The following is a 22,684-nucleotide window of genomic DNA, read 5'->3' as shown; positions in this document are numbered from 1 at the left end:
CAATAAAGGACTCAAAAAGGAAAAGATAGAAACAAGAAGGACTCGATAAACATAGAATAAACCTCGGGTCATCATGGACCTACGCGTTGGAAATGGAGCAAGAGTTGCTGCCTTAGCTGTAGGATCCTATTTTTTATCTTTACCCACTGGTTTAGTAATTGAATTAGAAAATTGCTATTATGTGCCTGCTATTTCGAAGAATATTATTTCTGTTTCTTGTTTGGACAAGAAGGGTTTTTCATTTGTAGTAAAGAACAAATGTTGTTCTATTTATTTGAATGAAATGTTTTATGCTAGTGCACCATTGAGTAATGGACTTTATGTCCTTGATCTCGAAATACCAATCTATAACGTAAATGCGAAGAGGGTTAAAGCCAATGAATTGAACCCTACTTATTTATGGCATTGCCGCTTAGGCCATATAAATGAGAAACGCATTTCCAAGCTCCATCAAGATGGATACTTGGACTATTTTGATTTTGAATCAATAGACACATGTGAGTCTTGTTTATTGAGAAAGATGGTTAAGGCTCCATTCACTGTAAAAGGTGAAAGAGCAAGTGATCTTCTAGGCCTTATACATAGTGATGTATGTGGACCAATGAGCACAATGGCTAGGGGAGGTTTTCACTACTTCATCACATTCACTGACGATTTCATTAGATACGGGTTTGTGTATCTCATGAAACACAAATCAGAGTCCTTTGAAAGGTTCAAAGAATTCAAGAATGAGGTTGAAAATCAGCTTGGCAAGAAGATTAAATCACTTCGATCCGATCGGGGTGGAAAATATTTGAGCCAAGAATTTGATGACTATCTAAAAGAGTTTGGGATTGTTTCTCAACTCACTCCCCCTGGTACACCCCAATGGAATGGTGTATCCGAAAGGAGAAATCGAACCTTATTGAATATGGTTCGTTCAATGATGAGTCAATCAGATCTCCCTAACTCCTTATGGGGACATGCTTTGCTAACGGCAGCTTTCACACTAAACAATGTCCCATCTAAGGCTTTCATAAAGACACCATATGAAACATGGACTGGAAAACGACCCAGTATGTCTTTTATCAGAATTTGGGGTTGCGAAGCATATGTGAAACGTCTAATTTCAGATAAGCTTGGACCCAAATATGATAAATGTCTTTTTGTGGGATACCCAAAAGAAACTAAGGGTTATTACTTCTACAATCCTACCAAAGGCAAAGTGTTTGTCGCTAGAACTGATGTATTCCTTGAAAAAGAGTTTATTTCCAAAGGAATAAGTGGGAGGAAAGTAGAACTTGAAGCAATTCAAGAACCACAAAATGACAATGAGCCTATAATGGAACAAGAGCAAGAGTCACAATCAATTGTGTTACCTCAAGCTCAGGAGATGCAACTCTTGCGTAAGTCAGATAGAGTACGGTTCTTGCCCGAAAGATACGGTTTCCTCGTAACTCAGGAAGGACATGTACTGCTAATGGATCAAAATGAGCCAACGACTTACCAAGAGGCTATTCAAAGTCCAGAATCTGAGAAATGGCGTGAGGCCATGAGATCTGAGATGGATTCCATGTACGCTAATAAGGTATGGACCTTGATTAAACCACCTAATGGTATTAAACCAATTGGGTGCAAGTGGGTCTTCAAAAAGAAGACTGACATGGATGGTAATGTAAATACCTATAAAGCAAGACTAGTGGCTAAAGGTTTCAAGCAAATTCATGGTGTAGACTATGATGAAACTTTTTCCCCTGTTGCTATGCTTAAATCTGTCAGGATCTTGCTTGCTATAGCAGCATACCATGATTATGAAATTTGGCAAATGGATGTCAAGACAGCTTTCCTAAATGGAAACCTTCTTGAAGATGTGTATATGGCACAACCGGAGGGCTTTGTTATGCCTGATGGTTCCAATAAGGTATGCAAACTACAACGATCCATTTATGGATTAAAGCAAGCTTCTAGAAGCTGGAACCTCCGTTTTGATGAAGCTGTACAAAATTTTGGTTTCATTAAAAATGAGGATGAACCTTGTGTCTACAAAAGGATTAGTGGTTCCACAATCGTTTTTCTGGTTTTGTATGTGGATGACATACTACTGATTGGAAATGACATTCCTACCCTTCAATCTGTGAAGACTTGGTTAGGAAAGTGTTTTTCCATGAAAGACTTAGGCGAAGCAACCTACGTATTGGGTATTAGGATCTATAGAGATAGATGTAAGAGGTTACTTGGTCTAAGTCAAAGTACATACATTGATAAGGTGTTGAAACAATTCAACATGCAAAATTCCAAGAAAGGATCCTTGCCTATGTCACATGGCATCAGCCTTTCAAAGGCTCAATTTCCTTCTAATAAGGAAGAGAGATAACGCATGAGTAAGATTCCATATGCCTCGGCAATTGGATCTATAATGTATGCCATGCTATGTACTCGACCAGATATCTCGTATGCACTAAGCGTAACGAGTAGATACCAGTCAGATCCCGGTGAAGGTCACTGGATTGTTGTCAAGAATATCCTTAAGTACTTGAGAAGGACTAAGGACACATTTTTGGTATATGGAGGGGAAGATGAGCTAAGTGTAGTAGGTTACACTAACGCTAGCTTCCAAACTGACAAAGATGACTCGAGGTCGCAATCGGGTTACTTGTTCTGTTTAAATGGCGGCGCTGTGAGCTGGAAGAGTTCAAAGGAAGAAACAGTTGCTGACTCTACCACAGAGGCTGAGTATATTGCTGCTTCAAATGCATCAAAGGAAGCAGTTTGGATCAAGAATTTCATTATGGAACTTGGTGTGGTTCCTAACATTGTGGGTCCAATGAATCTCTATTGTGACAACAATGGAGCCATTGCCCAAGCTAAGGAACCTAGATCTCATCAACGATCCAAACATATACTTAGAAGGTTTCATCTCATCCGAGAAATAATTGATAGAGGAGATGTGAAAATATGCAAAGTGCATACTGATGATAATGTTGCAGACCCCTTGACTAAGCCTCATGCACAACAGAAGCATGATAGTCATACTAGCGCAATAGGCATTAAGCTTATGCCTGATTGGCTCTAGTTGTAGTGGGAGACCATTATTATATGCACTTGGATCCAATATGTTCTTGACACATTTTGTATCATTTTATTATTATTAATAAAGGCATTTCAGTTTAATATTTCTATAACGAATATTAACGTTCATAGAATAGTATATACAAATTTGTAAGACGTTGAATAGTAGACTTAATTGTGAGATTCTAAAAAATACTGTTCTTAAATGTTGTCCCTAGTCATTATTAATATCTGGGCAATATTAAGACTAGTGTGTGAGTGATTAAATGATCTAAATCTCATAGATCATGGCCATGAGATGTCAAGTCTTCACGCGGGCACACATTAAGAGTAATGGTGTGCTGGACTGACCCACCATGAGAACGTAACATGGATCGTTACGTGAGTGTTATAAACGGTTCTCATTGTGACAATGGTATATGTAATCCTTTGACTTGAAGTCACTATGATTCCTACATGAGTAGTCTTATATTTTAATGTCGTCAAACATTACCCATAACAGGGTAACTATAAAGGCGATAATTGGGTATAACACGAATCATGTGGAGGAATGTGAGTGATGTAGATAGGATTTGTCCCTCCTATGTAACAGGAGTAAATATCTACAGGCCACTTGATAGAGTAAGACTTTGAAATGCATGGCCATGCTCAGAAAGGGTAAATATGGGATATTTATTTCTGGAAAGTCTTCTCGGGTATCGAGGAACATAAATTGAACATACAAGGATGACACATCCATGCCTTGGTTCAATTAGATATAAGGACAAAGGGATCAATCATATAAAATGTTTGTCACAAGGTATACTATGTCGGTGCAAGGGCATTCTTAATATTTAGGTCCTAGTGATGTATTGCTAGATACCGCTCATTATTAGTGATATTAAATATACTTGATTAAGCTCAAGTGCAAGTGGGAGATTGTTGGTATATGCACTAGTAGCTTAATATTTATATTTAAATATTACAACCTAAATATGTAAGAGATACCTATAGGGTCACACGCATAGAATTAGCCCACTAGAATTATGTCTTATTGGACCAACTCATTGGATAAGCCCAATTAGGCTCCAATAAGAATTATGGTTAGCCTCCTTGTGGGTGCTTATAAATAGAGCATGAGATGCTCAAACCCTACATTAGAAAATTACACAATCTTGTCTCTGCTAGTACAAAGAGCTGCAAGGGAGATCTAGTGGGAGAGTTCGCGTGGACTTCTGTAGAGACAAGGCTACCAGTGTTTTGTTTGCCCAAACTGTCTTCAAGAGGTAATCCTTATTACTCCTTTACGTGTTAGATTGTTACATGAACTTTGAAACATGTATTTTGCAAGATCTTCTCATATAGGGAATTTTATTCCGCTGCGGTAATCAACCGCATGATTCCCTTCATAGGTAACACGTTTAATCTATCTTATAACATTGTTGAGCTTAGATACAATTTGAGCACTTTTTCTTTTAAATTCGTCTATTAAATGGATTGACAATAGAATTCTACAGACAATACACACGCACATTGCACGCACTCTATTTTCCCAATTCAGAGACTGTTCAATGCCCTGAAACCTTTCTTTTTTCGGGTTAAGTTTCTGCTCTGAGTATTTCTTCTCTAGGCTATATTTTTTTTTTCTAATTATGTGCGCAAAATTGCAACGATATGTCTATGATTGTTCTTCTTTATTTCTATGCTCACACTATATTTTTTCGCTCTTCTTCATTATACCCTCTCTCTGATATTCTTCTCCCTTCTTCTCTTTCACTACTGTTTGCTTGGATTCCAGCTGCAACGGCTGAAGCTGAGATCAGATTGATGAACATCGGTGGTATAGAAGGTAATCAACTTGTTTCTCTGATTCTATCAGTTAATTCATTTTCATTTTTGCATTAAAGTAGATCATCATTCTTTTTTTTTTTTGCACACAATTTGTATTCCAGCTACACCTAAAGATGAGACCAGATTGATGAACGTTGGTGGTAAAGAAGGTAGTCAACTTGTTTCACCGATTCTATCAATTTATTCATTTTCTTTTTTGAATTGAAGTAGATCATCCTTCTTTATTGCTCCCAAAACTTTTTTCTTTTAGTACTAGTTTGTTTGGATTCCAGTAAAGATGAGACTGTATTGATAAACATCGGTGGTAAAGAAGGTAATCAACTTGCTTCTCTGATTCTATCAATTTATTCATTTTCTTTTTTGCATTGAAGTAGATCATCATTCTTTTTTTCACACACAACGTTTTCTTTCACTACTAGTTTGTATGGATTCCAGAAAAGCCTGGAGATGAGACTAGATTGATGAACATCGGTGCTAAAGATCCACCAGAGCTTGAAGATGAGACCAGATTGATGAACATTGGTGGTAAAGAAGGTAATCAACTTATTTCTCTAATTCTATCAGTTATTTATTTTCTTTTTTGAATTGAAGTAGATCATTATTCTTTATTTCTCACACAACTTTTTCTTTCAGTACTGGTTTGTTTGGATACAACAAAGCCGAAAGATGAGACTTGAGACCAGATTGAAGAACATCAGTAAGGATCCAACAAAGCTTGAAGACAGATTGATGAACAATGATATCTACTAACTATTATAAGTATTGTTAACATGTTTGATCCTTGTGTTGCTTTTAATTTGTTTTTGTTAATTAACTGTGTGGTTTTGGCAATTGGATTATTTCCAATTCTAAAACTCAAAAATCACTCACATATTTTCTACTTACTAGTATGAGTATTGTTAACATGTCTAATCGTTGTGTCCATGTTGGACTTTTAATTTGTTTTATTAATTAACTGTGCGATTTTGGCAATTGGATTATTTTTGTTTCTTAACTACTATTCTTGCTTTCAGCAATACCAAAGATAAGTTATATTTGGAGAAAAAACTGATTCAACAATCACACCCAATTGGCCAATATCTTAATGCTATGTTATGTTTGATTAGGAAAGGAAGTGAGAGAAAAGAAAAATGTAAGGAAAGAAAGAGAAAAAAGGGTAGAGAATGGAAAGTGAGAGAATTTGTTGGGTTGTTTAGTGGGAGAGAGTGGAAAAGGAAAGATAGAGATAATTTTACAAAAAAAAACTTACATGCCCTCAATAATTTTTTTTAAGAAAAGAACTTTATTAGGATATTTTTATATTATTATCATTATTATAAATTAATATGAAACTTACCTTTTTAAAAAATATTATTTTAATAATTCCACTACTAATTAGTATCATTTTACTTTTTTTTTATAACAAGTAATGTTTTTTACGAATGAAAAGAAATTAGAACGCGTAACTTTACTTATTGATAGTTACAAAATTAGTTGAAAGTTTTTGTAACAAGAAACAGAGATTGAGTTACTGGTCATTTACGTGGAGCAATAGTTAGCAAATATTATTGTCTGGTTCTTCCAGCAGTAATATTGACCATTAGATGCATCTAATGGTTCATAAAATTAACTACAATAAAACACCTAAAATCTAATTACACATAAAGTAACAGCCATTTGATACATCAAACGGTGGGAAAAATAAAACCCAATTCAGATTTCATTCTCTCTCGCATGTTGCGCTCTTATTTCTCCATGAATCCCCATCTCCTTGCTTTTCATTTTGGTTCCTGTGTGCCTCTTTCTCATATCCAATCCAAGTGGGAGAGCAATATTAACTATCAATATGCATGCAAGTACTGATTTCAATTCAATTGACACAATTTTCCTAAACTAACGAATTTCAATTCTATTTCATTCTTAAATTTATTGTTCTATGTGTTTCAAAAAAGTTCAAAAAGGGTGAAGTTGCAGGTACAAGATCTTGGGTAATGTAAGTCTCGTTCACCATCCCAGCGGCAGGTTGGAACAACCGCGGAAAGTCTCTGGCATAGAGGGCATTGAGGTTGCTTCTGTTCTTGCAGCCATGAACCGATTCCTACAGCAGAGGGTGGGGAAGATGGGAACTGGGCGACATCGACGGATGTTGCTTCTGTACTTGAAGAGAGAGAACGAAGGAAGGATATAGTTTGAGTTTATCAAAGATTGTGGGGAGTGGGTGCATGGGGTGTGGCGGTGGAGTTTTAGATGGAGGAGGGGTTTAGGAGGAAGGGAGCAAGAGTGGAGTTGGCTCCTAAGTCCAGATGAGATTTTTACTATTAACTCATTTTACTCGTTTTTGCAGGTACCTGAGGCGGTGAACCCAGATTTGGCTTTTAGTCGTATTTGGCAGTCTATTGCTCCTAAAAATGTGAATGCATTTTTATGGAGACTTTTGCTGGATATAATTTCTAGTAATGAGAACTTGTGGAAGCGGAAGATCATTCCGTTTGAAGATGACCTTGTTTGTAAGGTGTGTCAGTCGGTTGTGGAGACTACTGCTCACCTAGCTTTAGCATGTCCGATTTCTTTGTATTTGTGGTGGGGGTGTTACCGCTGGATTGGAATACAAACGTTCTTCCAAGGTCGCCACGTGATCATCTGTTTCAATTTGATTTTGGCTGGAATAAGTATCAGAAAAAAAGGCTCTTTCTATTTGGCTTGCTGCAATTTGGTCTATTTGGTTGGTGAGGAATTTAGTTGTTTTCAGGGGCGGTGTGTATGATATTTCTTCTGTTATGGATCTTATCAAGTGGCGGTCTTGGCATTGGAATAAATCAAATATGAGTGGATTTTCTCACTCACTGTTTGAGTGGGCTATGAACCCAATTTTGTGTTTGGAAGGCTTGTAATTCATTGCACTACTGCTGTTTTGTTTGGCTTTTCGTATCAGGTTATATTGGGTGATGGGGGTTGTTTCTTGCTGTTCATTTGCTTGTTATTTAATTGGGTGTGGTCAGTGGAAGGTTCGTTCATATAATTGGGGTGAGGATTGGTAGCATGTAGGCTTCATTTGTTTGTTGTTTTTACTGGGTCTGTATTTTTTTTTTGTTTTTTTTCTTTGCTCTTTGTATTATGGGTTGAGTACCCCTTTACTCCCAATAATGCATTTCTTTGCCTATAAAAAAAAACGAAGGAAGGATATGGATTTAGAAGCTATAAATTTTTCCACCGTTAGATGTATCAAATGGCTGGCATTTAATGTGTAATTAATTTTTAGGTGTTTTATTATAGTTAATTTTATGAACCATCAAATGCATCTAACGATCAGTGTTACTGCTGGAGGAGCTGGACAATAATATTTGCTGGAGAGGATCCAAATTCAATAGTTTTCTATTTTTTTTTATAGGAAAATGTTAGTAAATTAATCTCTCATCCGGGTTCGAACCCGGGACCCCTCACCCCACCCAACCCTTATGTCCCTAGTTCTTACCACTTGAGCTATCCTTCAGGGACTAATAGTTTTCTATATCTGACCGTGAACGAAAACAATTTTCTACTAGGTCCCATGAAATTCAATTTTTCCATCTACATTAATATCACAATCAAACTAGAAAGACACATATTTCGATAGTGTTTTCCTTCCCTCTATCAAACTACAAACTTTCTGGAACAAAGAGTATGAAATTAATTATTGATAGTATAATTTGACTAGATTGTCCTTATTTAATTTTACTAGTATGATGTGCAACTATTAACTTATAACTTAGATAGAGAAGAATGTAATTAATAGAGAAGAGTTGTGGTAGGTTAATATAAAAGGTGATAAGTGAGAGAAAATGTATTAAATGATGATATACAGTAAAAAATCTTTAAATTAATAATGTCAGGACCGGAGAAATTTATTAATTTAGAGAGTTATTAATTTATCGATAAATTAATAATTATTATTTAAAGATTTTTTAAGTAATTATACTATACATACCAAACAAAAATGCAACTTTATGATACAATAAAAATAATACAACACCTGAGCTATTGGATGCAATAAGAAAAGTTAGAGATGAGCTCCTGTAACACCCCCTTTTTCTCATTGTTTTATTTAAAAACGTTTATCAGAGTTTAAAAACATATCAAGGGAGTATTACACTTCTTCACGAAAACTCATTAAAATTAACACTGATTGTGTTTGAAAATTTATAAGTTCATATGATTTTCAAAGAACGAATTATTCCTGCCAATAAAATTTCTAAACCAGCCAGATAATCCTAAGAGGCATAAAATCACTTAATTAAATAGGTTTATCTTTCATGATATTCCAATAAAATTCATCATACTCAGAACTGAATTTCATAAGCACTTCGGCCATCAACAGTACGACATCGCCATAATTTAGAAAATTACTCAACAACTTTCATAAGGAGAGGTTATAAAATCCTCTCAACAGAAATGTAAAAATAACGTAAAATATCTACCCAGTGTTACATTACAGAGCAAGACACTTATTTTATTATAATAATAATGATAACATAAACTAAGACTCTCCGAAGCTACTCCTCATGAGCCACATCTCTACCTCCAGTACCTGAGCGATGTCGCATAGAACATCATTCCAACAGAAGGGTAAGAACTTATATTGTATAAAATATAGCATAACAAAGAGCAAGTAAACAATTCAGATTATGCTTTATAAACTCTTCACCTTTTCTTTAAAATCTGAGTGATTATAATATTTGCTCTCAAGACAGGTTCACAATTCTTATTAATATTTCGAAAAATTATAAGCTTTAAGAAGAATAATAATTCGACTTTACCACAACAGCAAAACAATTCACCAACAATTCACCAAACACATAAAACCACTGAAAACGTGAAACTTAGTGTGTGAGACTCTAATGTATGCATGTGGTACCAATTGTTAACCTTAGCGGTATCACCGCGTCCACTCCAGACAGTTAACCACCAATGAAGTCCACTCCAGACTTCCAGAACCACTCCAGTTCTGGGACAAACCTCAGTTTTCGGAAAACTGACACGTTGCCTCTTGACTAAATGAAGTGTATTTCGTGCAAAAACTCATAAATTAAAACATGCAATTTGAGACCACTCCAGCCCCAAATATATAACATATTTTCTCACCAAATTCCTTAACGGAAATCACACCAAAATTGCACAAAATAACACTTCAATATAATTATCAAATCATTCACTATTCCACCAACATACTAGCAACACAAAATCATCAAATGTCTCACATCAATTACCGAAATCAGTTTCAGAATCAATCCCAGAAATAAGCAGAAACATAGCAAACTCGCATATAATTCTGGTACTAAATGAGCAGTCCAAAAATTATGAACATTTTACCAAACATAGCCTTATACGTTAGCTTTCATATAAAATTGGTTTCACCCAATTTGAAATTCTGTAGAGAGAGTTATGCTCTCTACAGCACAGGCTGTTAGGGTGTCTGCGAGCAGAAATAGAGTTAACTTGCAGATAATTCAGGTATTGAACCAGCAACCAACAAATTACGAAAATATTACCCAATATAACCCTATGAGTTAGCTTTCATACAAAATTGGTTTCACTCAATTCGGAATTCTGTAGAGAGAGTTATGATCTCTATAGCACAAGCTGCTAGGGTGTCTGCGGGCAGAAACAGAGTGAACTTGCAGATAATTCTGGTACTGAACCAGTAACCCAAAAATTAAAAAAAATTTACCCAACATAACCCTATGAGTTAGCTTTCATACAAAAGTGGTTTCACTCAATTCGAAATTCTTTAGAGAGAGTTATGCTCTCTACAACACATACTGTTATGGTATCTGCGGGCATAACAGAACCCAATTTTCCCTAAAACCTCAATTTCGCTCAAAATCAATTTTGCTCACCACATGTTAACCCTCAACACAGTAAGAAGTTGGGGGTTCCTTCATGTTAAACTCAACCTCTGTTATTCTACAATCATACAAGGTAAATTCAAACCCTTACCTCTTGAAGATCAAAGTCTAGGTTTTCTTCTCTTTTCTCCTCTCATTGCTTTTCACGTGTTCTCTTTGTCTGCTAACTTCTCCAATTCTCAAATTCATTTCTTTTTTTCGTTAAAATACAACCCACTAAGACGTAAGAACTAATAGACTGAAGGAGAACCTTATTTCTGATTTCTTTCTTTTTAATTCACTCATAACCCTTAAATAGTCTTACAATGGGCCCCACTCCCAACTAGTCACTATAAAACCTAGAACCCTTATTTATCTATATCACAAAATAAATTAATTATCTAAAAAATCACTTAATGACATTATCATCTAATTAAATCACACAATCATCTAATTAAATCACATAAATTATCAAATTACCATATAGCATAATAATAATTAAACTAAATAATAAATAATATAATAACGAAAAGTGGGGTGTTACAGCTCCAAATATACTTGAACTTTAAAGGAAAACAGACAACTATTGAATCATATTTCAATTGAGTGTAATATATTTTTCCAGTTTCTATGAATTATTAATTTATGATTTTCTTGGGACCGAAAATTATTATCTTATTATTTTATCGAGTTTTTCAATTTTTTACATTGACCTAAGTCGGGACTGGACAAATTTATTATTTTAGAGAGTTTATTAATTTACCGAGTATTAATTTAAAGAGTTTCTACTGTATGTGGAAAAATTAAGCAAAAAATGCATTGGATTTCTAAAACAACAAACATTTTCGAAAGAAGAGATTGATGTATAAGCTTATACAATACAATGTGAGCACCAAACAATGGATATGCTCATGATGTATTATATAAGCTTATACTATCATGCCTAATACGATGTACCAAACGAGCCCTAAAAGAAGGTACAAAACAACAAACTTTCTGCAACGGAAATAGTACTTCAATCGTTTCAAAATAACAGTTCACACAGAAAATTAACAAACATATTAAAAAACACAATAATATTGTTAAAAAATTTCAAACATATTTTTTATTTTCCTATTTTACCATTTGAAGTGTATTTTTATATCTCTCCATCACCATTTTGTTCAACCATAACCACAAAGCCAACAAAGAAAACGTCAGTAAAACCTCTTGAAGAGGATGTTATTTTTGGGGTCAATAAAGCCCAAGTATCTCCTCCAATTATTACATAGAGAGAACATGGTGGTGAGACTCACAGGCCAAGAGCTTCTTCTTCCATTTCAACTCCCTCCTCTTTCTCGCAACACACTCTCAAACCCTAAATTCTTTCATCCCATTCGTTCCACCGTCACTATCCGCCAGTTCCCGCGTCTCTCCGTCAGCAGCGCGGAGCAGCCGGCTGTTCTGCAGGAGGAGGAGGAGGAGCTGCCGGAGTACGAGGTTTTCGATTTCGACGCGGCGGCAGCGGAGGTTGAGGTGAAGCGTCTGCCGCCGCGGCCGGAGGTGGAGGTGAAGGAGCTGAGTGAGTTGCCGGAGCTGTGGCGGAGGTCGAGGGTGGCGTGGCTATGCAAGGAGCTGCCGGTGCACAAGGCGGGGACTCTGATCAGGATACTGAACGCGCAGAAGAAGTGGATGAGGCAAGGAGACACCACCTATGTCGTGATGCATTGCTTGCGGATTCGGGAGAATGAGACTGCGTTTAGGGTAAGTGTAGTTTAGTGTAGTGATTCTTCTTCGCTTTTATCATTTGTAAACTTTAGGAGTTTATCTTATAGAATAAACACTTAGATAAAGGGTCTCAAACTCTCAATGCAATGCATGTGTTTGGATAAGGATAAGCTTATGAAAAAACTATGAACACTTGTGCTTTTATAAGAGCTTAACTTGTAGTTTAAGCGATTTCTATGCTAGTATTTGGATAAGTTTAATGGCCTACCAATAAGTTGTTTTAAGCTTAATTTTACAAGCGGTTCATATTAACTTATGAATAAACACTTATATCTACCTATAAACTAATTTGAGCTTATTTCGATAAGCTTTTCAAATTTGTTTATGAATAAGGGCTTATGTGAAAATAACCTTTTGAGGTTATATTCATGAACTTTTTATATAGAGTATGAAAATAACGTATGGCTTATTTATAAGCTTTTTTGAGCTTATATTCATGAACTTTTAATATAGAGTATGAAAATAACTTATGACTTATTTATAAGCTTTTTTTAGCTTATATTCATGAACTTTTAGTAGAGTTTTTGAACTTATTCCAGTGAAGTTTTCGAATTATCTGGTATAAGTGCATGATTAAGTTATTTACCTAAAAGAAACCACTCTTAAGTGCACTTTTGAAGTTTGCAAACTATAATCTTTAATAATTTAGATTCCAGTAGAGCTGTAATATGCGAAAATTTGTGCTCGAAAAAAATGAACCAATTGATAAATAAATGAACAAGACTATGAAGGTAGAGGTGAGAATTCATTGGAAGTTAAACTGCTAGTCAAGTTGTTTGGTTCTTACTAATTCATGCGTATTGTTTCTGTACTATAAGGTATCAGAATGGATAGAGAGAGGGAGGAAGAGAATGATATCTTGAGAGAAAGTAATTGAGGTTTCATCTTATTATCATGTGTTGGATAAGTGATACACCATTTATTTATACTATGAAACTGGAGTAACTAAGCTAAGATGAGACGACTGCACATGCTAACAGATAAACTCTCTAACTGGATTAACTAATCTTTTGTTTTTGTGTAATTAAACCATGCTTTTGTTTTCGTGTATTTTTTTGTAACATTTTAAAGATGATTTTGCATGTGGAGATTGATGAGAACCATAGGCTTCAATTCAACTATGGGAGGAATTGTGGAAAATGCTATTTTATTTGCATGTGATATTGGTTTAATGCTTATGGAAGAAGGGAAGCCTGTGGTGAGTCTTGTAAGTTATCATGTATTGACAGTGTTGTTTTGGATATTCATGAAATTGGTGTTTTAGCAAAGTTCCAAAGCTGTGATACTAAACGTTAGTTATAGTTTTCTGGTATAAAGCTTGTGGATTATAGATTCAGCGAAAGGTATAGAACTTTCCCTTGGAGATAAATGATCAACTTTTAAAATGATCAAATTTAAGTGTATCGAACTTTAAAAATAGTCAACTTTTGAGTGTGGTATATATTTGGGTGTGGGATAGTAAATGGTATATGTTAGAAGTCCCACATTGGCTAGAGATAGAGCATAGATAGCCTTTATAAGGGTAGTGCAAACCTCAACTCTTGAGCTAGCTTTTGTGGTTGAGTATAGGCCTCCCAATTTCTAATAGTATAGAACTTCCCTGTTGCTAGTCTTGCGTCATTATTGATCATTTTGTTTACCTTTAAATGTTCTATCAGATCAGTTCTTCCCGGGAATTGGTTTTTTATTCTGCTTTTCTCCTACTTTTGGAATGGGTATTTGGCATTGATTATTCATTTATTTGATCACATAAGCAGAACATTTTGCAAAATATTACCATTAGCTGGAAATCAATTACTAATTTATTTATTTTTTGCCCTCGTAAAGGTATACAAGTGGATGATGCAACGAAGTTGGTATCAATTTGATTTTGCTCTTGCCACTACGCTCGCAGATTACATGGGTAAAGAGCGAAAGTTTTCTAAGTGCCGTGAGGTATTTGATGATATTATCAATCAAGGCCGTGTTCCTAGCGAGTCAACTTTCCATATATTGATTGTAGCTTACCTTAGTGCTCCTGTTCAAGGTTGTTTGGATGAAGCATGCAGCATTTACAACCGTATGATTCAGTTGGGTGGTTACCAGCCCCGTCTTAGCTTGCATAATTCCCTCTTCAAAGCTCTTGTAAGCAAACCAGGGGTCTCTTCAAAGGATTACCTTAAGCAAGCTGAGTTTATATATCATCAATTGGTTACTTCTGGACTTGATGTGCATAAGGATATTTACGGGGGTCTAATTTGGCTGCATAGCTATCAGGACTCCATAGATAAAGAACGGATAGCAGCATTGCGGCAAGAGATGTTACGTGCTGGAATTAAGGAGGGCAAAGAGGTGCTGGTATCGATCTTGAGGGCTTGTGCAAGGGAGTGTGAGGTGGAGGAAGCAGAGAAAACTTGGTCCAAACTTCTTCCTTTTGAAAGTAATCCCCCATCGCAAGCTTTTGTGTATAAAATGGAAGTCTACTCAAAAGTTGGCATGCCTATGAAGTCCTTGGAGATATTTAGGGAAATGCAATTGAAACTAGGTAAAATAAGTGTTGCAGCCTATAGTAAAATAATAGAGATACTATGCAAAGCACAAGAATCAGAGTTTGCAGAATCAATCATGACAGATTTTGTCAAGAGTGGCCTGAAACCCCTTACACCATCATACATTGATTTACTAAACATGTACTCCAATTTGGAATTACATGATAAATTGGAAGAGACATTCTCCCAGTGCCTGGAGAAATGTCGTCCTAATTGTACTCTCTACAATATATATTTGGATTCTTTGGTAAAAGTTGGTAATCTTGACAAAGCAGAGGATATCTTTTACCAAATGAATCGGGATGTGACTATTGGTGTCAATGCTCGATCGTGTAACGCAATCTTAAGAGGATACTTGTCCTCGGACAATCACTTAAAGGCGGAGAAGATCTATGACTTTATGTGCCTAAAGAAGTATGAAATTGAAACCTCATTGATGGAGAAGCTTGACTATATCTTGAGCTTGAGAAGAAAATTTATTAAAAAGCCTGTGAGCCTCAAGCTAAGCAAAGAACAGAGGGAAATCTTAATTGGATTGCTTTTAGGTGGCCTGCAGATTGATTCTGATGACCAAAGGAAGAATCACGTTATCTGTTTTAATTTTGATAGCGATTCCATCAGTCATCATGTCCTGAAGAGTCATTTACATCGCCAGTTTTATGAGTGGCTGCATCCTACTTGTAAGCCAAGTGATGACAGTGAGGACATACCAGCTAAGTTTTGCACCATTGCAAGCTCTCATTTTGGCTTTTATGCAGAACAGTTTTGGTCAGAAGGTCAACCTACAATTCCAAAACTAGTCCATAGGTGGCTGTCACCGTGTGTTCTTGCATACTGGTACATGTATGGGGGTCGACGAAGTTCGTCCGGTGATATTTTACTAAAGATAAAGGGAAGTCGTGAGGGTGTTCTGAGCATTGTCAAAAAGTTCAAAGCAATGTCCATGGATTGTAAAGTAAAGAGGAAAGGAAAGGTATTTTGGATTGGTATTCTCGGAAGCAATTCAACTTGGTTCTGGAAATTGGTTGAGCCATATGTTTTAGAAGACGTAAAATACTTTCCAGAGACACGTGATAAGATGCTGGAGCAGGATTCAGTGGAAAGTCAAGACAACATTAACTTCAATAGCGATTCATACGAATGAAGAAGGTGGTACTGCATTATGCTTTATTAGGCGTTTGCATGCCCAATGATCAAGATTTCCAAATTTCATAAATGATGATGGTTTGGAGAAGTGGCTTTTGTGGCCAGAACATGTTTGAATTTTGTACTTCTCGTGATTCTTATCGCTGAAGTAACTGCGATGGCTGCAAAATGAAAGGACTTGAATATTGTGGTAACCTTCCTCTGAAATGTCCTAGTTGTATATTGCTAATTTCTAATGCACAGAGAACTAGAGAGTAAAGATTTTGCTGTATTTTGTAGTTAATCTGTAACTGTTATTCGGCATAATATGTATTTTATTTTCAACATGGTTGTGGCATTGCTTTGAATGATCTTGATTGTTCTTTCTCGCCGTTTAATTATTGTAGCATTGCAGTACCATAAGTACTGTTGGTCCTGTTATCCAACCAAAATATTACACATGGACTATCTTTCCACATCATTACCACTAACCTTCATTTTTACTGTCCCTTACCACTACCATGGATTCTCATTCATACAGAGCCACACTCAAGACAAGATAGCTACCACCGCACACTGTTTCTCCTTTTGAAACTACATCTCATCATCACCAATTCACCATTAAAGAGCCAAAACCTGAAGCCCCACCTTCCAATGGGAGAAATTGAAGGTAGGAACCCAACCCATTTATGAATTCTATACAGGAACGTAGCAGCAGGATTTGTTCTACGTTTGAAACTTCTCAATTCTATGAATCAAGACTTAATTGATGTATGCTGAATTTGCAGAGGGGCTAAGAGAATGCCTCTACAAGCACTGAGAGAGTGATTCATGGCCTTCTCCATTTGATCACTATCCATGTGGCGGTTGTTGGGTCCTGCGGATTCAACATCGGAATTTGTGAGTGTGGGAAGACCTGGCGGTTGAAGGAGAGAAGAGCGCTTTGGTTGCCCTCAGTTTCTGGTGGTGATGACAGTCCACGTTTAATTATTTGAATGAAAACTGTGGATAATCCTTTGCAACAATGGAAGACACCAATAAAAGTATTTCGAGTTGCTGACAATCCAATTGGTGATATACAAACTCAATCATATTTGTTATTACTGTGATAAGTGATCGCATTGCTTATGATTTACATCTAATAAATAATATTCATCTTAATTATTGGATATCACACACAGATATATGACAGATAAGGGAATAAGATTTCATCCTCAGTTTTGTACAATGAATTCCGCACATACAATATCTAGTAGAGAATGAGAATGATAAGAACATGAAGTCATAGACTCATACTCATATTTTCTTCAGAAGCAAAAGAATATCGGTACTGTTACATTGAAAAACAAGAGGTAAAAAATTATCAGCTACAAGTTGTAATTATCAAGCCCCAAATCCCTCAGTGCATCTGTAGCAGCATCCTTACAGTTTCCATGTGTTTGCTTTGCCTTCCTTATGTATTTCTCAATTCCATTTTTAAGCAATATAGTTCTGTCCAATAGAAAGTGTGCAAGTGAGCAATGATCAAGAGGTAATAGGATTGACAACCTTTGAATTTAACTCCTCTAAAGTGAAGGAACTGCTTTCAAGAGTAGAGTAAATCGTCACAACTGTTAATTGAAAATTGACAGTTGAAATTTTTAGAGCAACATAACTTGTTATACATGTGCAAGTATATGATACAGTCTCAACCGTTGATTTCTCAATCAATTGTTGTGATGACCGGTGACCTACTTTACCCTTTAAAGCCACTCACTCACTCTAGAGGAGCCAAATCCATAATCTTCTATCTCTAGCTGAGCTACATTCCCTTGTATAATATGCTAGAAGGCAAGGATTGGAAAAATATAAAAGAAGGGGGAGATAAACAGAAAAGAATGCCTGGCGCTGTATAATTAAACGTCTTACATTAGGAATATCACAAATTATAAACTTGCCTGTTCTCTGGATTTCTGACTACTAGGTTTCTGATCATAAGACAGGAGCTTCTTTGCATTTGGTGTGCTGCAGGAAATTTCTCCATGGCTTGAATAGCAAGGTCACCAGCACCAGCTTCAATGGCACGAGCTGCATTTTCTGGGGATCTTAATGAAAGCACAGAAATGATAGACATAACCTGTGCCACAAATAAAATGAAGACAGGTATAAGATGCACAGATACGAACTGAGAGTAAACAAGCATATCAGGACTTGTAAAGATAAAATTCTGTCTTGGATATGGCCAGAATTTTGTAAATGTTGGCACTTGGCACCCATAAGATGATGAAGTATATCAGGAATTAGGACTATGTTCAACTATAAATGATTACAGAATTTCCACATTTTCAAATTAGTCAATGTCCATTCTTTGGTTAAATAAAGCCAAATGAATAGCAATACTAAAGTGGAAGAATAAATCAGTAGATGAAATAACATGAATCAATTATCAAACTAGCAATAAGTTACTATATTTGGGATAGGTTGTCAAAAGACTGGTTGTTTTGAATTCTAAACACAGGCTCCGTATACAAAAATTGCAGGTTCTCACCTCTTGCAAAACAGAAGGGTCATCAGCACATCTGGCAGAAAGTTTGATAAGCTTATCCATACCCCCCTTTCCAACGATTGCATTCTTGTTTGCGTCGCTTCCTGCTAACTGATCAGTTAAACATATAATGGAATCATTCAAATCAAGAAAACAAAATGCAAAAGTAATCATCCTATCACATTTAAAGTAAAAAGGGAGCTAAGGCAGACAATATTTCCAAAGGCAAGTCTAGTGGAGGATACAAGTGCTTTGAACCTCAGGAGTTAAAGGCAATCAAGTAATGAATATGTAATTCATTTTTTCCCCATATTAGTCAAGTATGACATAATTCACATAAATATTTAAATTCAATATTATGAACTGTAAGAAAAGCATAGGAAAATAAAAGCCCAGGTAGTATTGGAGGCCAAATCACTCCAGTTTTTGCTTCTTCCAGCTTTTGCGGAAGCTTAGCCAAATTTTATCAGTTATAAGAATGGTGTGATATGCATTCTTTTATTTCAAAAAAATATAAGATGCAAAGGACATCTAGGACACAAATAATGAAACAAACTCAGGTAGGAAACTTAGAGGGAGAACTCAAACACTCAAAACAACCGCTGGAAGTGGGGGGAAAAAAGGAAATAAATAATAAGTAAAAAAAGTCCACGGTCCAGAGTGAACATTTTGAACCTACATTTGAAAGTAATGAGCAACAAACTTTGGCCACAGCTTTGTTGCCTTGTTCACCACTGTCATCTATACATCTGAGCACTGAATCAATACCACCTTTATCAGCAATGGATTTACATATTTCATCCTGCAACACAATATAAATACTCAACAAAGATAACACAAGAGAATGCATATTAGTTTAAGTGTTTCAATTTAATGGTGTTAACAAGAGTGGCACAACATCCCAAATCTAAATATTAAGAAACATTACAAAAATCTAAGGGTATAAAGAATAAAAACTTGAGTTCAAGGCATCCCCATTGACCAATCTACTAATTGTGAGCCATTGTCCTACAAAAAGATACATAGGCAAGTGTCACCCACAATTAGCCATGATTTATTTTTCTATTAATGAGTCCACTCGCACTATCAACCCGTTTCTTCATGAAGAAAGAAATATCATGAGGATAGCTTCAGAAAGCTTCCACCAAGGTCATCCGACTCAGGAAAAGGAATGGCAGCCATTGCAGCAGTAACTCAACATTTGGCATCATACAAGTATACAACTATTATGAATAAAATTAGAATAAAAAACTATTTTTAGATTAGAATTGAAGATGACTAATAATTTTCTGTAGGAGCAGTCACTTCAAATATTACCTAAAACAATCCAGCTAAATTATTTTGATCTAATGGCCATTTTCCCTTGAAATATAATGCAAAGTGAATACTGCATACTAGATGTAGGGTAACTTCTCTTACATTTACAGCAATGGCCTTTAAGGTGATGCATGCTGATACTAGGTGAGGGGAGCTAAGTCCTGCTCGCAGAGAATCCACAATGGCATCTGCAATCCCAATCTTAGAAAATTTCCGTGCATAACCATATACCTGAAAATTGGATGTATTGGCTAAAGTCATGATGCACACTTAACTGAAATGATAGCAACTTACAATTTCGAAAGACCCTCCTATTTACCAAATTATGTTGCAAACTTCACGCCTTTTTCTTCTGTGTGTGCATGTGTGACACTATATTTCTTCAAATCATATATGACATACGCACACTCAAGCAGCCTTTACTTACTTGCGAAGCAACAACTCTATTGTCGTCAGGTGTTAAAAGAGCACGAATAGCATCATATACATTTTGAATTCCAGTGTTCTTATGTATGGACATTATCTCCATAACTAACTCATCAACTTTCAACTCCATGAATGACTCCTTGACAATCTCATCACCAGTTGCAGCTGAAGCCACAACATGAAAGCCACTGTCTAGGATGTCTATCTTTTGCTTGTTATCATTTAAGATATCAACTATAATCCTAGGTCCATTACTTCTCTGAAATGCTCCAGTACTTTGAACATCTGTAGAAACAGGGAAGGAATACAGACATTATGAACCAGACAATTATGATTTATACAACATTACAGGCATTTGAGGAATATTAAACTACCAAATAAAAAACATCAACTACATTAACCAAGCATTGACAGATGTATAATAATACTAACTGTAATAACAACAACCCAATCAGGGATTAGGGTTTAAGGTTCATAAGTCAGTGACGCTGTGAGCAATTTCATATACTATGTTCAGCTAACCGGTTCATAGTTCACACAATCTTATTTTTTAAAAGTTCAAATACCAGTTAATAAAAATCCGTTTAACTTCATGACCGGCATTTATGGTTTGCATTACTGTCGCAGTTCTGGTAATGACTTAATCTCGGTTCAGTTCAATTTCTATTTAGAAGATTTGACACTTCCCTACTCTTAACTTCCACATCCATAAAAGCCAACTCCAGCTGGAAAAAAATCCTATTTAAAGGCCTTCTATTTCCATCACCTCATCTGAAATTTCACATGGTGGCTACTCTTTGAAGTTCCCTTAACCAATGGATTAATTCAAAAACACAATGAATATCTATGGTGTGGGATCACAAGCAAGGTTTTAAGTTGTGGTTACCGGTTACCATCACCGTTGCAGTTACATTGTTATCATTCATAATGTGGAAAATTGCGAATAAATACAGTCAATAAAGCCTCAATCGCGATCGCGATGATGCAGTCACAGCCATTGCAGCCTAATTGCTGCCGCATACCATAATTAAAACATGTGATTTGTCGTGTAAGATCACTATAAGCGGTAAAACTCTATTCAACACAGTGATTCATGCAATCAGTGATAAAAGCACAGCACGAAGATCTTACCGCGAAGCATCGATGCAATGGCATTGAAAGCGGAAAGCAAAGCAGCGTCAGATCCAGCTATCTTGGAGCAAAGAGAACAAGCCAATTCCACAGCACCATTCTTGGTGGCAATCGCCGCATTGGCAATCTCAGCGGCACACAAGTCCTTAATCTGATCAAACACTTGAACAACTCCATCCAAATCCACCACCACCGGTTCAGAATCTAACCGCTTCAACCTCTCCAAGCATTCGATCACCGGGTTGCTCTCTCCCGGAACGCAGGTGACGATACCGGAGAGATCGACGCCTTGGAGAGTGAGGGTTTGGATTGCGTCTTGAAGAGCCTCGGCGGGTTCCATGTCGAGGTCGTCGATGTTCTCCTTCACCATCTCATCGAATGCTTCTTGCGAGATCGTGCGCGGTGGTGGAGCCATTGCTGCGTCTGATACACACTCTCTGACTCTCACTTGTATATGTATCTGTATCTGTATTTGTTTGTTTCGCTTCCGCCTCAAATTTTCAAATTTACGAACCGGAGGCGCAAGTTCTTGTTTTACAGAGCCGGGGAGGGTATGAGAATGTTGTGACGGGCTAGTTAGAGGACAGATAAACTTTGGTCGTCTCTATTCCTTATTAATTTCATTTAAATAAATAAAAAATTGTTTCCATATATTTATAAATCTCTGACGATCTTATGAAGTTGACAGATATATAAATATATGGAAACAATATTAGCTACGGTTTGACCGTCTGGAAGTGGAGGAACTCGTTTGTTTTTTAGCAATCTCTGTGGCAACCCGGTGAGGTGCTGCGTCGCATACATGTTGACATGGTTGAATTCCAAAAGCACGGTTTAGCCACGAAGCAACCGTCGCCTGGGATAACAATTGCGCCAAGCTCCGTTTCGTTGCATACTGACGGAAGTTGGGATCCTTGAGTGAACAGGATGGGTGGTGGCGGCGTTTTCCAAGATCGAGACGGTCGCTGGATCTCTGGTTTCGCTGCCAGCTTAGGCGCTGGAGATGCCTTCAAAGCGAAGCTCTTGGCTGCTAGGAAGGGGCTTTCTCACGTTTGGGAGATGGGATACATAAGTGTAGTTTGTTATATGGATTGTCTTCAAGCCCAAGAGGTAATTGCAAGTGACAGAGCAGTGGATAACTTTTGGCA

General features: G+C 36.5%; 3 protein-coding genes across 5 annotated transcripts; 2 read left to right on the top strand and 1 right to left on the bottom strand.

The window, feature by feature from the left end:
* The first annotated feature begins 3,417 nt into the window (after positions 1-3,417).
* LOC130735913 (uncharacterized) lies at positions 3,418-5,816 on the top strand. The gene is made up of 7 exons (XM_057587784.1): positions 3,418-3,463; positions 4,161-4,313; positions 4,826-4,876; positions 4,980-5,027; positions 5,129-5,191; positions 5,314-5,412; positions 5,512-5,816. Exons 1-7 carry the CDS (start codon positions 3,418-3,420, stop codon positions 5,553-5,555), a joined length of 504 nt encoding a protein of 167 aa, XP_057443767.1. The 3' UTR covers positions 5,556-5,816.
* A 6,084-nt stretch (positions 5,817-11,900) lies between these two features.
* On the top strand, positions 11,901-16,483 carry LOC130737407 (pentatricopeptide repeat-containing protein At2g15820, chloroplastic). 3 transcript variants are annotated; one of them, XM_057589169.1, is made up of 3 exons: positions 12,294-12,461; positions 13,575-13,683; positions 14,313-16,483. In XM_057589169.1, the coding sequence occupies exons 1-3, from the start codon at positions 12,445-12,447 to the stop codon at positions 16,155-16,157; spliced, it is 1,971 nt and encodes a 656-aa protein (XP_057445152.1). In that variant the 5' UTR covers positions 12,294-12,444; the 3' UTR covers positions 16,158-16,483. The 3 variants fall into 3 exon arrangements, with proteins under 3 accessions (XP_057445150.1, XP_057445152.1, XP_057445151.1); XM_057589168.1 differs by having other exon boundaries at positions 13,575-13,692; XM_057589167.1 differs by lacking the exon at positions 13,575-13,683 and having other exon boundaries at positions 11,901-12,461.
* An 841-nt stretch (positions 16,484-17,324) lies between these two features.
* Positions 17,325-22,129, bottom strand: LOC130737408 (uncharacterized). Its single transcript, XM_057589170.1, has 7 exons — positions 21,537-22,129; positions 20,407-20,690; positions 20,082-20,210; positions 19,342-19,464; positions 18,666-18,773; positions 18,076-18,254; positions 17,325-17,629 (listed from the first exon to the last, which is right to left on the bottom strand). Exons 1-7 carry the CDS (start codon positions 21,949-21,951, stop codon positions 17,506-17,508), a joined length of 1,362 nt encoding a protein of 453 aa, XP_057445153.1. The 5' UTR covers positions 21,952-22,129; the 3' UTR covers positions 17,325-17,505.
* Positions 22,130-22,684: the final 555 nt, after the last annotated feature.

This window comes from Lotus japonicus, chromosome 2 (genome assembly GCF_012489685.1).
Source record: "Lotus japonicus ecotype B-129 chromosome 2, LjGifu_v1.2".
NCBI lineage: Eukaryota > Viridiplantae > Streptophyta > Magnoliopsida > Fabales > Fabaceae > Lotus > Lotus japonicus.
This window is presented reverse-complemented; position numbering and strand designations above follow the sequence as displayed.

Excerpts from the sequence above, each read along its gene's own strand:
- LOC130735913 (XM_057587784.1), top strand. The coding sequence starts at position 3,418 with ATGGATCGTTACGTGAGTGTTATAAACGGTTCTCATTGTGACAATG. Across the intron at positions 5,028-5,128 it reads GAACGTTGGTGGTAAAGAAG|TACTAGTTTGTTTGGATTCC; the intron begins GTAGTCAACTTG and ends TTTTTCTTTTAG. Across the intron at positions 5,413-5,511 it reads GAACATTGGTGGTAAAGAAG|TACTGGTTTGTTTGGATACA; the intron begins GTAATCAACTTA and ends TTTTTCTTTCAG.
- LOC130737407 (XM_057589167.1), top strand. The coding sequence starts at position 11,937 with ATGTTATTTTTGGGGTCAATAAAGCCCAAGTATCTCCTCCAATTATTA. Across the intron at positions 12,462-14,312 it reads AGAATGAGACTGCGTTTAGG|GTATACAAGTGGATGATGCA; the intron begins GTAAGTGTAGTT and ends GCCCTCGTAAAG.
- LOC130737408 (XM_057589170.1), bottom strand. The coding sequence starts at position 21,951 with ATGGCTCCACCACCGCGCACGATCTCGCAAGAAGCATTCGATGAGATG. Across the intron at positions 20,691-21,536 it reads CATTGCATCGATGCTTCGCG|ATGTTCAAAGTACTGGAGCA; the intron begins GTAAGATCTTCG and ends CTGTTTCTACAG. Across the intron at positions 20,211-20,406 it reads ATAGAGTTGTTGCTTCGCAA|GTATATGGTTATGCACGGAA; the intron begins GTAAGTAAAGGC and ends TCCAATTTTCAG.